The 15,101-nt window shown below is 47.3% G+C and overlaps 1 protein-coding gene across 5 annotated transcripts in view; it reads right to left on the bottom strand.

The window, feature by feature from the left end:
* WDR17 (WD repeat domain 17) overlaps positions 1-15,101 on the bottom strand; it is a 296,790-nt gene that overhangs the window by 191,217 nt on the left and 90,472 nt on the right. For 4 of the 5 annotated variants that reach the window (XM_063920653.1, XM_063920655.1, XM_063920654.1 and 1 more), the window contains exon 1: positions 8,801-8,961. The exons of the other annotated variant lie outside the window; for it this stretch is intronic. In XM_063920653.1, the coding sequence (XP_063776723.1) occupies positions 8,801-8,851 (51 nt within the window). In that variant the 5' untranslated portion in view covers positions 8,852-8,961. Of the gene's footprint in view, positions 1-8,800; positions 8,962-15,101 lie in introns of those variants that run through there. 5 annotated transcript variants of the gene reach the window in all.

The raw sequence follows: 15,101 nt of genomic DNA, 5'->3' as shown, positions 1-15,101 counted from the left end.
TACAATGTGAATTTCGGCTCATTCAGTGTGCTACAATGTGAATTTCGGCTCATTCAGTGTGCTACAAGGTGAATTTCAACTCATTCAGTGTGCTACAAGGTGAATTTCTGCTCATTCAGTGTGCTACAATGTGAATTTCTGCTCATTCAGTGTGCTACAAGGTGAATTTCTGCCCATTCAGTGTGCTATAATGTGAATTTCGGCTCGTACCGTGTGCTATAATGTGAATTTCAGCTCGTACCGTGTGTTATAAAGTGAAAGGGGCACCAGTACTAGATAGTATAAGGGGTTCTACTACACGAGACACGCCCCCTTTTGGGTGACCACGCCCCCTTTTCTGGAGCGTGCGCGCCTTCGCCGCGCGCATAATTACATCCTTGACTTTTGCATACCCCCACTTCAAAATTTCCACTTCGACCACTGTATATACATATATATATATATATATATATACAAACAAATATAGAAAACCACAGCACTCGCCACCCCAGAAGGAGGGGTGCAGTGTCCGCACTCGCCACTCATAGGGTGGGGTGCATGCAGCCTTTGGCCACCTACCCAAATACATACAAACAGGAAATTCAGCACTCACCATAGCAAGCTCACTTGTCCTCACAACATCAATAAATAAATGATGGGGGTTTAGTTAGTGAATTGGCTAATGCACGGAAGCTTGCAAACCGCTCGCCAAGGTACCCCACCTTGCTATGGTGAGTGCTGAATTTCCTGTTTGTATATATATATATATATATATATATATATATATAACCAACAGCAGGTCCGTCTCTCCCAATATAATCGATGCTGCGAGTGCCTTCACAAAGTAAAAGACATGTGCAAATAGCTGGTGCGGCACTCCTGGAGTCAGGGCCGGTGCTAGGGTGCTCGGCGCTCTCCTGCAAACTATAAATTTTGCGCCCTCCTATAAATACAGATGTGATCGCTCTCATCCTACCCGCAAGCGGCCGCATTGTGCTTGCAACTAGCTGCGGCAAGCTGCATCTGGTTGGCTGGAACATACAAGCCATGCAATCACAATGTCCGTGATACATTATGCCACACACCACAATGCCCACTACACATTAAGCCCTACAGTTCGGCTTCTAATTACTTTTAAATTACCTGATCGTTGCCAAGGGTTTCATGATCTTGGTTCCATGCATGGTGCCAGGGCTTTTCATGCTCAGGGTGTCATGCTTGTTGCCAGGGGTTTCATGCGCTGGGTGTTATGCTCGTTGCCAGGAGTTTCACGCACTGGGTGTCATGGGGAGTAATGCTGCCCAAACCGCTCCCCGCTGTTTAGTGTGCCGTGTGCACTGCTGCCGATCCCCCTGTTGCTGCTGCTGCCGCCGCGCCAGGGTAGCAAGTTGGCAGGGCTGCAGCCTGCAGGGTGCCGCCGGGCGCGGCCAGCGCTATGCACTCCCGGCACTTCCTAGACGCTAGAGGTCAAGTATGACCTCTAGCATGTCTCCTCCATGGCGGCGGCCATTTTGGAAGGGACATTTAGCAGATTGACATGCGGACGACTAGTCTGCATGCCAATCTGCTCTGAATTAGTGGCAGTGCCCCCACTTCAAAATTTCCACTTCGACCACTGTATATACATATATATATATATATACAAACAAATATAGAAAACCACAGCACTCGCCACCCCAGAAGGAGGGGTGCAGTGTCCGCACTCGCCACTCATAGGGTGGGGTGCATGCAGCCTTTGGCCACCTACCCAAATACATACAAACAGGAAATTCAGCACTCACCATAGCAAGCTCACTTGTCCTCACAACATCAATAAATAAATGATGGGGGTTTAGTTAGTGAATTGGCCAATGCACGGAAGCTTGCAAACCGCTCGCCAAGGTACCCCACCTTGCTATGGTGAGTGCTGAATTTCCTGTTTGTATATATATATATATATATATATAACCAACAGCAGGTCCGTCTCTCCCAATATAATCGATGCTGCGGGTGCCTTCACAAAGTAAAAGACATGTGCAAATAGCTGGTGCGGCACTCCTGGAGTCAGGACCGGTGCTAGGGTGCTCGGCGCCCTCCTGCAAACTATAAATTTTGCGCCCTCCTATAAATACAGATGTGATCGCTCTCATCCTACCCGCAAGCGGCCGCATTGTGCTTGCAACTAGCTGCGGCAAGCTGCATCTGGTTGGCTGGAACATACAAGCCATGCAATCACAATGTCCGTGATACATTATGCCACACACCACAATGCCCACTACACATTAAGCCCTACAGTTCGGCTTCTAATTACTTTTAAATTACCTGATCGTTGCCAAGGGTTTCATGATCTTGGTTCCATGCATGGTGCCAGGGCTTTTCATGCTCAGGGTGTCATGCTTGTTGCCAGGGGTTTCATGCGCTGGGTGTTATGCTCGTTGCCAGGAGTTTCACGCACTGGGTGTCATGGGGAGTAATGCTGCCCAAACCGCTCCCCGCTGTTTAGTGTGCCGTGTGCACTGCTGCCGATCCCCCTGTTGCTGCTGCTGCCGCCGCGCCAGGGTAGCAAGTTGGCAGGGCTGCAGCCTGCAGGGTGCCGCCGGGCGCGGCCAGCGCTATGCACTCCCGGCACTTCCTAGACGCTAGAGGTCAAGTATGACCTCTAGCATGTCTCCTCCATGGCGGCGGCCATTTTGGAAGGGACATTTAGCAGATTGACATGCGGACGACTAGTCTGCATGCCAATCTGCTCTGAATTAGTGGCAGTGCCCCCGTAGCCCTGCGCCTCCTAGCCTCCACAGTGGCTGCGGGGGCAGTAGTTACGCCACTGAATAGGACACTTTATCTCCCCCCCCATTAATATGCAACTCTCTAGCACACATTAATATGACACTACCCCCCCAAAAAAAACAAATATAATACAACCCACCCACCCCCCAAAAAAACACATTAAAATGACATTACCCCCAGCTTATATTAATATAACACTACCCCCCTTTCCAGCACACAATAACATGACAGTGACACTACCCCCCCCAAAACACATTACTATGACATTACCCCCCAAGCACATGTTAAAATGTCACTCCTCCCCCCAAAAAAAACACATGAATATGACACTTTAACACCTTCCCCTTCTTCCCTCGCACCCCCCCCCCCCCCCCTCCCCTCCCCCTTCCTTCATTTATCTGCAGCAGAATTTACCTGAGACTTAGCTGGGCCTCTGCTCCTATGTGTGCCTGTGGTGCTGCAGGCTGCTACACTGCACCGCTGCTCCTCTTCTGGCTGGCTCCTCCTGTGCATCATGTGACTTCCTGTTTATCGGTGCCCCGTGAATCCAGCACTGATGGGAAGGGAGGGAGGCTGCTGAAAACTGCTGTGTCTCCTCAGTGACAGAGAGGAGACTCAGGAGAAGGGGGTATGGGGGGGGGGGGGGGGGGGGCGCGGGGGTGCTGGTGCGCGCACTGCTACCTGTCTTCCAGCTAGGTGCAGCTCGGAGGAGCAAGCCGTAGAGGAGAAGGAAGGGGGAGGCACCTGACAGGCTCACACACAGCACACTGGAGGAGAATTTATGTTTGTTCTGCCGGCGCTGCTTGTCACTTTGACAGGCAGAGCCTGCGGCAGCAGACAGCAGCACTGCGGGCCAGCAAGGTAGCAGAGCGGGGACAGCGCCTCTCCCACCCGGCGCCTCCCTGCTTTGCAGACCTTTGCAGACCTTGCTGAGCGGGTAGCGCCGGGCCTGCCTGGAGTGCCGCACCAGCTATTTGCACATATATATATATATATATATATATATATATATATATACAGTCAAAATCGTAAGAAAAAATCTTACCGTGTTTACACATCTTTAGAGAGTGCACTGTATGGTCTCGGCCCATGTATAAATATTTATAGTAAATACTGTAAGTGCATGCATGATAATATACCAGATTCATATCATCAGAGCTATTTGCTACAGTATAGGAAACATGAGAATTCTAACTATATGAAGTTACTTGTAATTTCCAGAGAAGTAACTTCATATAGTTAGAATTCTCATGCCTCCTATACAGGAGCAAATAGCTCCATCAGTAAGGTGTCTGCTTCCATTGTAACAGGTCGTGGGTTCTAATCCTGGGTATGACACTTGTAAAATGTGTATCTATAATAAAGAGGGTGCAGGGTCTGAGAGACAGGGAGTTGGCCATGGAAGAGATAGCGGGCGCTGACAATTAACTTAATTGTCCCTGAACACACGGAACAGGAGGAAAGGTGCCCCTCTTCAGAGCAGGTGCCCGGCGGCAGCTGACTCAATTGCCTCCCAGAGTTATACCTCTGAGTAGAATACAGGTAACCAATGGAGGGACTGACAGAGTGTTCCTACAGCCGATGAATGTCTAGCGAGGAAGATTAGCCTTGCAGCAGCATTTAGAATGAATGATGGCAGTGCATGCCACAGAGCTAGGTTAAGCGGAGGCACAAGGGATAAGCCCCACTGACCCTCTCCCTCGGGGAAGCCCCCAGGCCGAAGCATACTGCCAGTGTGACCTACATGTCCACTAATGCTGGCTGCTGTAATAAATCATTACTCCAACTGTTCGGGAACTGTCATGACACCCCACACTCAGGCTGTAGTGTTCCATGGGGGGAAAAGTTGGAGAGGGAGCACATGTGCAGGGATAGCCTGGGACCAGCCCAGTATCTGCCACTGAGCAGCTGCAGTCTACTCTCTCCTTGCATAACGTTCTACTGCCGCTGCTCTGCTATGATACAACAGCCAGCGGTAGTGGACAGTGAGTGTCCAAAACGTCAAAACTTTGCAGCCTACATGTAACAATATGATGCTGTATAAGCTTTAATTCATTATGAAGTGTGCTTGACACCAGTTTCACAATAAAGTAATACAGGTTGAGTATCCCTTATCCAAAATGCTTGGGACCAGAGGTATTTTGGATATCGGATTTTTCTGTATTTTGGAATAATTGCATACCATAATGAGATATCATGGCAATGGGACCTAAATCTAAGCACAGAATGCATTTATGTTTTATATGCACCTTATACACACAACCTGAAGGTAATTTTAGCCAATATTTTTTAAAACTTTGTGCATTAAACAAAGTGTCTACATTCACAGAATTCATTTATATTTCATATACACCTTATATACACAGTCTGAAGGTCATTTAATACAATATTTTTAATAACTGTGTGTATTAAGCAAAGTTTGTGTACATTGAGCCATCAGAAAACAAAAGTTTCACTATCTCACTCTCGCTCAAAAAAGTCCGTATTTCGGAATATTCCGTATTTCGGATATTTGGATATGGGATACTCAACCTGTAATATTCGTTGTTGTTAATATTTAGTTACTCGGATTGGTTATACAGTATGTTGATATGTTGGCTTAGCCCGTCCTGCTGCAATCTAGCACATAAAGGCCTATTTATCAATATTTGTGCTGTGTCTCCAAAAATTAACATTTCACATGTCACTGCAATTTTGAAAGTTTGTTTTTTTCAGTGGATATTTATAAAGGGGCTCATGACAGCCAGTTGATGGCCTCCAATAAGAGCCCGTCCTGGTGAAGGGTAAATAGTATTGTAAAAGATAATGCTATACACTTTACTTCCGGGTTCAGATCGGCTCAGTTAATGCACTCATGCATCAAACATGTGAGCATAAAGTGGGGAGAGACACTACTAAAAAATGAGAAATGTAATCTGTAGCCTACAATGGCTAATGCTCAGCTTTACAGTGCTTGGTAAATGGGACATTTCATAGTCCTCATAGAAATCTATGGGGTCCGTTTTTGTGATCCTAAAGAGAGAGACTACTCAGGTATCATAAATAGCTGACAACAGCTGCAACACTCTGACAACAGCTGTAATTTTATCTTAATAATACCCCTTTTACACCAACCAGCATATAACACGGGTTATTGCACATGAACGCGCATAACCCGTGTTGCTGGCTGGTGTAAAAGGGCCGAGTTGGAATAATCCGGGTCGAGTGACCCGGTATTCCAACTCGGGTAGCTTGCAGGGTTGAACACGAGTTCAACCCAGCAAACTGTGCTGTGTAAACGGAAGACGGGTTGATACGACCCGTTTCCCGTGTACACTGTATGGAAGGGCGGCGCTGGGAGATCATGTGATCTCCCAGCGCCGCCCCCATCGCATCACCAGCACTGTAACCAACCCAGCAATATACCAATTGGTGACTGCAGAAAGAAAGGGGGCTGACGCGGGTCGCAGCCTGGTAGCACCCGTGTCAGGCTTCCGGCTGCAACTCGCGTTTTAAGTGAAAAAGGGGTATTAATATGCCTCTTAGACACATTGTACTTGTCTGATGTGATTGAATATGTGCTACTGTTAAAATTCTAAGGGCTACAAGTCATTCTAACACTCTTCATCTCTTCTGTTCGTTCTTGTGTACAAAACATGAATGCAATAATGACCAAGGGCATAGCTACAGTAGGTGCAGGGAGTACAGCTGCTAGGGGGTCCAGAGCTGAGAGGGGCCCACCTTCCCTGTCACAGTTACATGTGTTGTATACAGTTTTCACCATTGGGCGATACATAGGAGCCCTTGCGTACTTTTGCCTTGGGTCCTACACAGGGGCGTCACTGCTTCTGATGACACCTGGTCCCGACGGCTGTGAAAACGGGGATGTGGCCCTGCAGGATGGGATGTGGCTTAGTGGGAGGGGCACGGTCTCACGACCCAAACGTCGGGACTCGGTGTATGTGGGCGATGCGGAGGCGTGAAGATGTGATCACTTTAACGAGGCTCCGGCCCCACTTTACAAGCCCCAGAATACTGGCATTTAAAAAGTGGGGCGGAGCTACAGTGGCATGATTCAGCAGAACGTCATCGAACCATCCCCTTTTGGTCTACAAGCGAGGGGTATGCGGGGGAGTGTGGGCGGATCCAGGGTGGGAGTGGCCATCTGACCATCTCCGGGAGACTTGTCTTCTCTTCCAGGGGGCCGGGAGTGCCACCCAATTTTCGGGAGCCTCTCGGCCATTACAGCAGAGTAGACAAGTATGAAATAAACTAGTATGGTTAATAAAATAAACTAGGGCACTACTGTGGTTCATAAAATAAACTAGAGCACTACTATGGTTAAAATAAACTAGGGCACCCCTATGGTTCATAAAATAAACTAGGGCACCACTATGGTTCATAAAATAAACTAGGGCACCACTATGGTTCACAAAATCAACTAGGGCACCACTATGGTTCATAAAATCAACTAGGGCACTACTATGGTTCATAAAATAAACTAGGGCACCACTATGGTTCATAAAATCAACTAGGGCACCACTATGGTTCATAAAATAAACTAGGCCACCACTATGGTTCATAAAATAAACTAGGGCACCACTATGGTTCATAAAATAAACTAGGGCACTACTATGGTTCATAAAATAAACTAGGCCACCACTATGGTTCATAAAATAAACTAGGCCACCACTATGGTTCATAAAATAAACTAGGGCACCACTATGGTTCATAAAATAAACTAGGGCACTACTATGGTTCATAAAATAAACTAGGGCCCTACCATGGTTAATAAAATAAAGTAGGCCACTATTATGGGTCATAACATTAACAACTGCTGCGGAGAGATGTCTCTCTAGAAGCATTAGGTCAGGCGCACCTTCAAAATGTTGCTATGGGTAGTGGTGCCGAGAGAGGGGGGGGGTACAAATTACCCGGGCCCAGGGTTGATGGAGGGGCCCAGTGAGGGCCCCGGGCCCCCTCCCCCTACCTGGCAGCAGCAGCAGCTGCAGCTCTTCTCCTCAGCCCAGCACACACTGCTGTGTGCTGGGTTGCAGTGTGGTCATGAAGGTGCTTAAAATACAATTGTTTTTTTCTAAAGGTGCATGACCATGCCTCCTGTGATTAGGCCACGCCCCCGGAAAAGTACTTTGGCCCAGCCAGGCTCTCTACTGCCCTGGCTATGTGGCCCACAAACTCGCCCCTGACTCTGACCCTAGTTATACACCCAGATGTAAAGGGGAGCAACAGATTCAGGACACTCTGGTCCTCAAAAGCTATAAAAAGGTCAGTCTTTAATTACATTTATATCATGGCTCATTTACCTGCATAAAAATTAGATATACAGTATATTAAAGAAACAAATAGAACTGAGGCTAAAGGTAAAAAGGTTATACAGTTTATTTTAACTATCAAATACAGCTGCTTATAAAGAAGTAGAACAAATGAGGAGAGTATACAACGCATGTTGTGCAGTTCTGCAGCTGTTCCATCGTAAGCTGCTGTCTCACTTGTCAGCAAAATGGATACAAAATATTGTGTTATCTTAGATGCAACAATTTCCAGACCAACTGACATGCACATAGTAAGTAACTGGAAACACCATTCATCAGAACACGCTGGACAAAATGGCAGCAGAGGGCTGGACAAATATATTATGAAATACATTAAAAATAAAAGCTTTCAGCAGTGTAATCCTGGTAGGCACCTATTTCTTCTCGCTGAGTGGCTGCATCTTGTTTTAGATCACATGCAGTATACCTCACAGGAATAACAAACATGCCTCGTAACCTATCCAGGATAGCATTAATATATTTGCAGTGCAACAGCAGCTGATATCAAAGATTATTGCAGTTACCACGGAGATGGAAGAAAGCAGAAATAGCCATTGTGATTTCTAACCAGCTTCTTCAGCAATAAATTCTGCTCTCCTCTGTTACCATTTATAGCAATTTTAAAACTAAAATGCTGTCATGAAAAAGCAGCAGCCTATAAAAGAATACAGATCCTTCCTTTTCTGGAATACACAAAGGAAATATACTGTGCATCGCTCAACATCTGGAAGAAGAATCCCTACCTTCGCATATGTATCATATTTTGTGAACCACTTAAGGATTTCCATGTCCATTCCAGATTTCAGCTGCTTCTAGAAGACTGCTGTATCCTGCTTTCTCTCCAGCAAAAACTCAGTTCACTAGAGAGATGGAGGGACCCTGTCTGCTCACAGGATAATGCAGCCTTCCTAAAGGATGCAAGAAAAACGCATGAGTATTGTGTCACACACAGCACTTATATACAGACACTGTCAGTATCCTGGCAACTGCCGTGTTTAATAGGTGTCATTTTGTTTGTTTATATTTCTTTAGTATTTTTTTTTTTTTCAACATACACCTATTTTTGTGCATTTTCTATGTGTTTCTTGAAAAACTGCTATGATTGAGAAAGATGTTTATTTGTACCCTATTGTTGCCTGGTGAACTGTAGCGGTGCTTACAGCATATGGGCCTTAGGGGGACATTTACTAAGCAGTGATAAGAGCGGAGAAGTGAGTCAGTGGAGAAGTTGCCCATGGCAACCAATCAACACTGAAGTAACATCTATAATTTGCATATTATACAATTATACAGAGCAGCTGATTGGTTGATGGGGCAACTTCTCCACTGGCTCACTTCTCCACTTTTATCACTGCTTAGTACATGTCTCCAGTGGCGTAACTAGAAATTTTTCTCCCCCAAGCCAAAAAATTGTTCGGCGCCCCCCCCCATCCCCCATAATTGGCACTAGAAAAGGGATAAACATGTGCGCACCGCAAAAGGGGTGTGGCTTCGTTGAAATGGGCGTGGCTTCACATAAAGGGGCGTGGCATTGCAGAAAAAGACTACCTCATACCCCAGTTTTGCAACCTGCACGCCCAGACGTTAGCCACCACAGGAAAGAGAAATAATCCTGATTCATGCCCCTTACATTATTTGTCATTTTTCCTCCTTATAGTAATGCCCAGTATACATTATGCCACATACTGCAATGGCCCTTAGACATTATGCCACACACAATAATGCACACACCGTAATGCCTGTGACACATTATGACAGGAATCGCAATGCCGTTATACATTATGCTACACACTGCAATGCCCCTGATACATTATAGCACATACAATGTCTGTGACACATTATGACACACACCGCAATGACCCTGAGACATTATACCACATACCACAATGCTCGTGATATAGTATACAACACACCGTAATGCCTGACACATTATGACACACACTGCAATGTCCGTGATACATTATGCCACACACTGCAATGACCCTGAGACATTATACCATATATCACAATGCCCGTGATATAGTATACCATACACCGTAATGCCTGTGACACATACTGCAATGCCCGTTATACCCTATGCCACACACTGCAATGCCCATTATACATTATGCCACACTGCAATGCCCCTGAGACATTATACCACGTACCACAATGCCCGTGATATAGTATGCCACACACCGTAATGCCTGTGACACATTATGACACACACCGCAATGTCCGTGATACATTATGCCACACACCGTAATGCCCATTACACATTAAGTCCTACAGTAAGGCTTCTAATTACTTTTAAATTACCTGCTCGTTGCCAGGGGTTTCATGCTCTTGGTTCCATGCACGGTGCCAGGGGTATTCATGCTCAGGGTGTCATGCTCGTTGCCAGGGGTTTCATGCACTGGGTGTCATGCTCGTTGCCAGGGGTTTAATGCACTGGGTGTCATGCTCATTACCAGGGGTTTCATGCACTGGGTGTCATGCTCGTTGCCAGGGGGTAGTGCTTGTTGCTAGGGCTGTGCTCTCCCAATGCCACATATGCCCCCAGTGCCAGATATTCCCCCACAGTGCCAGGTACTCACATGCCCCCAGTGCCAAATATAGCCCCCCCACCCCATATGTCAGGTACACATATACCCCCCCCCCCAGTGCCACATATGCCCCCAGTGCCAGATATTCCCCCACAGTGCCAGGTACTCACACGCCCCCAGTGCCAAATACAGCCCCCTCCCCCCCCATGTGCCAGGTACACATATACCCCCCCAGTGCCACATATGCCCCCAGTGCCACATAAGCCCCCCTCCCCCTGTGCCACATATGCCCCCAGTGCCACATAAGCCCCCTGCCCCTGTGCCACATATGCACCCCCAGTGCCCCCCATGCTCCCCCAGTGTGCCCCCCCCCCCCGATCCCCCACTGTTTTGTGCTGGAGGGACACGGATCGCGCGCCTCTCCTGTGTCTCTGGCGGGTCTGTTAAAGGAAGTGCCGGTTCGTGAGCCAATCGGAGCTCACGAACGGCACTTCCTTTATTAAACCCGCCGGAGACCCAGGAGGGACACAGGAGAGGTGCGCGCTGTGCCCTCCGTGTCCCTCCTTACAGCAGCGGCGGGAAGGAGGAGACCGCAGATTGACATGCGGACGGCTCGTCCGCATGTCAATCTGCGCTAAATCAGTGGCGCCCCCGCAGCCCCTCGCCTCCAAGCCACCGCGAGGGCTGTGGGGGCAGTAGTTACGCCACTGCATGTCTCCCTTAATCTGTAATGATGAGACAACTTTAACCAAGATTTTTTTTGGAGAGGCAACAGTAAAAAAAGGGATTATAACCGATACTTGACCATTCTCCTGGAACATCCGGGAGACTCCCAAATTTTGGGAGAGTCCCACAGACTCTTGAAGCACAGGGCACCCTTTCATATCCTGCTCGCTTCCTAGTAAAATAGGCAGATCAGGGAACATGATGTTGAGTTAATTTAGCCCCGCCACTCTGCATGATGAGTTGATTGCATCACTGCAATGCAGGGCACGGCAAAAGGATGCAACTTGTCCAACCCACCTACAATGGCCATCATTATATCCCAGTGGTACTTGGTGGTTGTTCTAATGATACTTAAAAAAGCAATGCAAGTCTTTTAAAGTGCAAAAGGAACTGAAAGAAAATTGTATTCCAAGGGGTATATTTACTAAAATTCGTATTTTTCCGAAAAAGGTCAAAGATCAATCACGAATGACATCGACAGTGTAAAATTGCAACTTTTTGAATTGATTACGACTAATTTACTAAGCTGCCGTATTTTGCCTTTTCGGGTTTTCCGATGTCGATGTCATTCGTGTTTTTTTTCTGTTTTTTACGGCAGTGATTAGCAAAACACTGCCGACTTTTTCAAAATGAATCTCGGCCGGATCTGTGTGATCCGTGCTGGGGTTAATTTTTTATTTTTTTTATTTAAAAAAACACTGTAAAACTTAAAAAAAAATTGCGTGGGGTCCCCCCTCCTAAGCATAACCAGCCTCGGGCTCTTTGAGCCGATCCTGGTTGCAGAAATATGGGAAAAAAATTGACAGGGGTTCCCCCATATTTAAGCAACCAGCATCGGGCTCTGCGCCTGGTCCTGGTTCCAAAAATACGGGGGACAAAAAGAGTAGGGGTCCCCCGTATTTTTAAAACCAGCACCGGGCTCCACTAGCTGGACAGATAATGCCACAGCCGGGGGTCACTTTTATATAGTGCCCTGCGGCCGTGGCATCAAATATCCAACTAGTCACCCCTGGGCGGGGTACCCTGGGGGAGTGGGGACCCCTTCAATCAAGGGGTCCCCCCCAGCCACCCAAGGGCCAGGGGTGAAGCCCGAGGCTGTCCCCCCCATCCAATTGGCTGCGGATGGGGGGCTGATAGCCTTTTGTGAAAATTAAAAGATATTGTTTTTAGTAGCAGTACTACAAGGCCCAGCAAGCCTCCCCCGCATGCTGGTACTTGGAGAACCACAAGTACCAGCATGCGGCGGAAAAACGGGCCCGCTGGTACCTGTAGTACTACTACTAAAAAAATACCCAAAAAAAGACAAGACACACACACCTTGAAAGTAAAGATTTATTACATACATCCACACAAACATACAAACATACTTACCTATGGCCCCACGCAGGTCGGTCCTCTTCTCCAGTAGAATCCAAGGGGTACCTGTTGAATAAATTATACTCACCAGCTCCAGGGTCCCAGGCTCCTCGTAGCATCCATTTGTAATCCACGTACTTGAATAAAATAAAAAAACGGACACCCGAGCCACGCACTGAAAGGGGACCCATGTTTGCACATGGGTCCCCTTTCCCCGACTGCCAGAAACCCACTCTGACTTCTGTCTAAGTGGGTTTCTTCAGCCAATCAGGGAGCGCCACGTTGTAGCACCCTCCTGATCGGCTGTGTGCTCCTGTACTGACTGACAGGCAGCACGCGGCAGTGTTACAATGTAGCGCCTATGCGCTCCATTGTAACCAATGGTGGGAACTTTCTGCTCAGCGGTGAGGTCACTTTCGGTCAACCGCAGGGCAGAAAGTTCCCACCATTGGTTACAATGGAGCGCATAGGCGCTACATTGTAACACTGCCGTGTGCTGCCTGTCAGTCAGTACAGGAGCACACAGCCGATCAGGAGGGTGCTACAACGTGGCGCTTCCTGATTGGCTGAAGAAACCCAGTTAGACAGAAGTCAGAGTGGGTTTCTGGCAGTCGGGGAAAGGGGACCCATGTGCAAACATGGGTCCCCTTTCAGTGCGTGGCTCGGGTGTCCGTTTTTTTATTTTATTCAAGTACGTGGATTACAAATGGATGCTACGAGGAGCCTGGGACCCTGGAGCTGGTGAGTATAATTTATTCAACAGGTACCCCTTGGATTCTACTGGAGAAGAGGACCGACCTGCGTGGGGCCATAGGTAAGTATGTTTGTATGTTTGTGTGGATGTATGTAATAAATCTTTACTTTCAAGGTGTGTGTGTCTTGTCTTTTTTTGGGTATTTTTTTAGTAGTAGTACTACAGGTACCAGCGGGCCCGTTTTTCCGCCGCATGCTGGTACTTGTGGTTCTCCAAGTACCAGCATGCGGGGGAGGCTTGCTGGGCCTTGTAGTACTGCTACTAAAAACAATATCTTTTCATTTTCACAAAAGGCTATCAGACCCCCATCCGCAGCCAATTGGATGGGGGGGACAGCCTCGGGCTTCACCCCTGGCCCTTGGGTGGCTGGGGGGGGGGACCCCTTGATTGAAAGGGTCCCCACTCCCCCAGGGTACCCCGGCCAGGGGTGACTAGTTGGATATTTGATGCCACGGCCGCAGGGCACTATATAAAAGTGACCCCCGGCTGTGGCATTATCTGTCCAGCTAGTGGAGCCCGGTGCTGGTTTTAAAAATACGGGGGACCCTTACTCTTTTTGTCCCCCGTATTTTTGGAACCAGGACCAGGCGCAGAGCCCGATGCTGGTTGCTTAAATATGGGGGAACCCCTGTCAATTTTCCCCCCATATTTCTGCAACCAGGATCGGCTCAAAGAGCCCGAGGCTGGTTATGCTTAGGAGGGGGGACCCCACGCAATTTTTTTAAAGAAAATAACCACTTTCCCACCCCTTCCCACTGATATACATGCACGGATCTCATGGATCCCTGCATGCCTATACAATCACGGATTAAAAAAGCAGGTCTGGTTTTTTTTAGCACTTTTTTACGAGTTGTAATTTTTCACGGCAGTGTTTTATTTTTTTTTGCTTTGCACTTCTTAGTAAATGACCGAGATTCATACTTAAACAGCCGCGTTTTGACCGATGGTGTATTCATTCGTAATTATTTTCATGGACTACCCAAAAATTACGAATGCCCTCATCACTGCCGTGATTTGAGTTTAGTAAATTACCGAGATGACACTTTGATGAAAAAACGGCATCTCGGTCAAAATCGGGACCTTAGTAAATATACCCCCAAGTAGGAACTAAAATGAATGGACATCATGGAAAATCTGCAGAGAGAGATTATAACTTCTAGATATACTGTAGGACAGGCATGTCCAAACTGCGGCCCTCCAGCTGTTGAGAAACTACACATCCCAGCATGCCCTGACACAGCTTTAGCATTCTCTGACAGCAAAACTGTGTCAGGGCATGCTGGGATATGTAGTTTCACAACAGCTGGAGGGCCGCAGTTTGGACATGCCTGCTGTAGGAAGACAGATATATAATAGCCAAAGGATGCTGTCAAATCAAGAGAATTGTCAGACAGATCTGGGTCTAGAGCCAGAAGTCATATAGCAAATGCAATGGGTCAAAATCAAACCAAGTAGTCAGAAATGCCAGGTTCATACAGCAGTCAAATGAAAACATAAACAGGGCACAGAAACACCAGAAGATATCAGGTAAGCCTGTGAAATAACTCCAGAAAGAGGAAGGAAGAGGTTCTCGTCCACTACCAGAGAACTGACTCCTAAGTCTCAGCATGCGGTTGGGCAAATAGCAACTGCCTTCCTGCTTGCTGCTGGTGTTGTTTAATATAAATAAATAACTACATTAAT

Source organism: Pseudophryne corroboree, chromosome 1 (assembly GCF_028390025.1).
Source record: "Pseudophryne corroboree isolate aPseCor3 chromosome 1, aPseCor3.hap2, whole genome shotgun sequence".
In the NCBI taxonomy this organism is placed as follows: domain Eukaryota; kingdom Metazoa; phylum Chordata; class Amphibia; order Anura; family Myobatrachidae; genus Pseudophryne; species Pseudophryne corroboree.
This window is presented reverse-complemented; position numbering and strand designations above follow the sequence as displayed.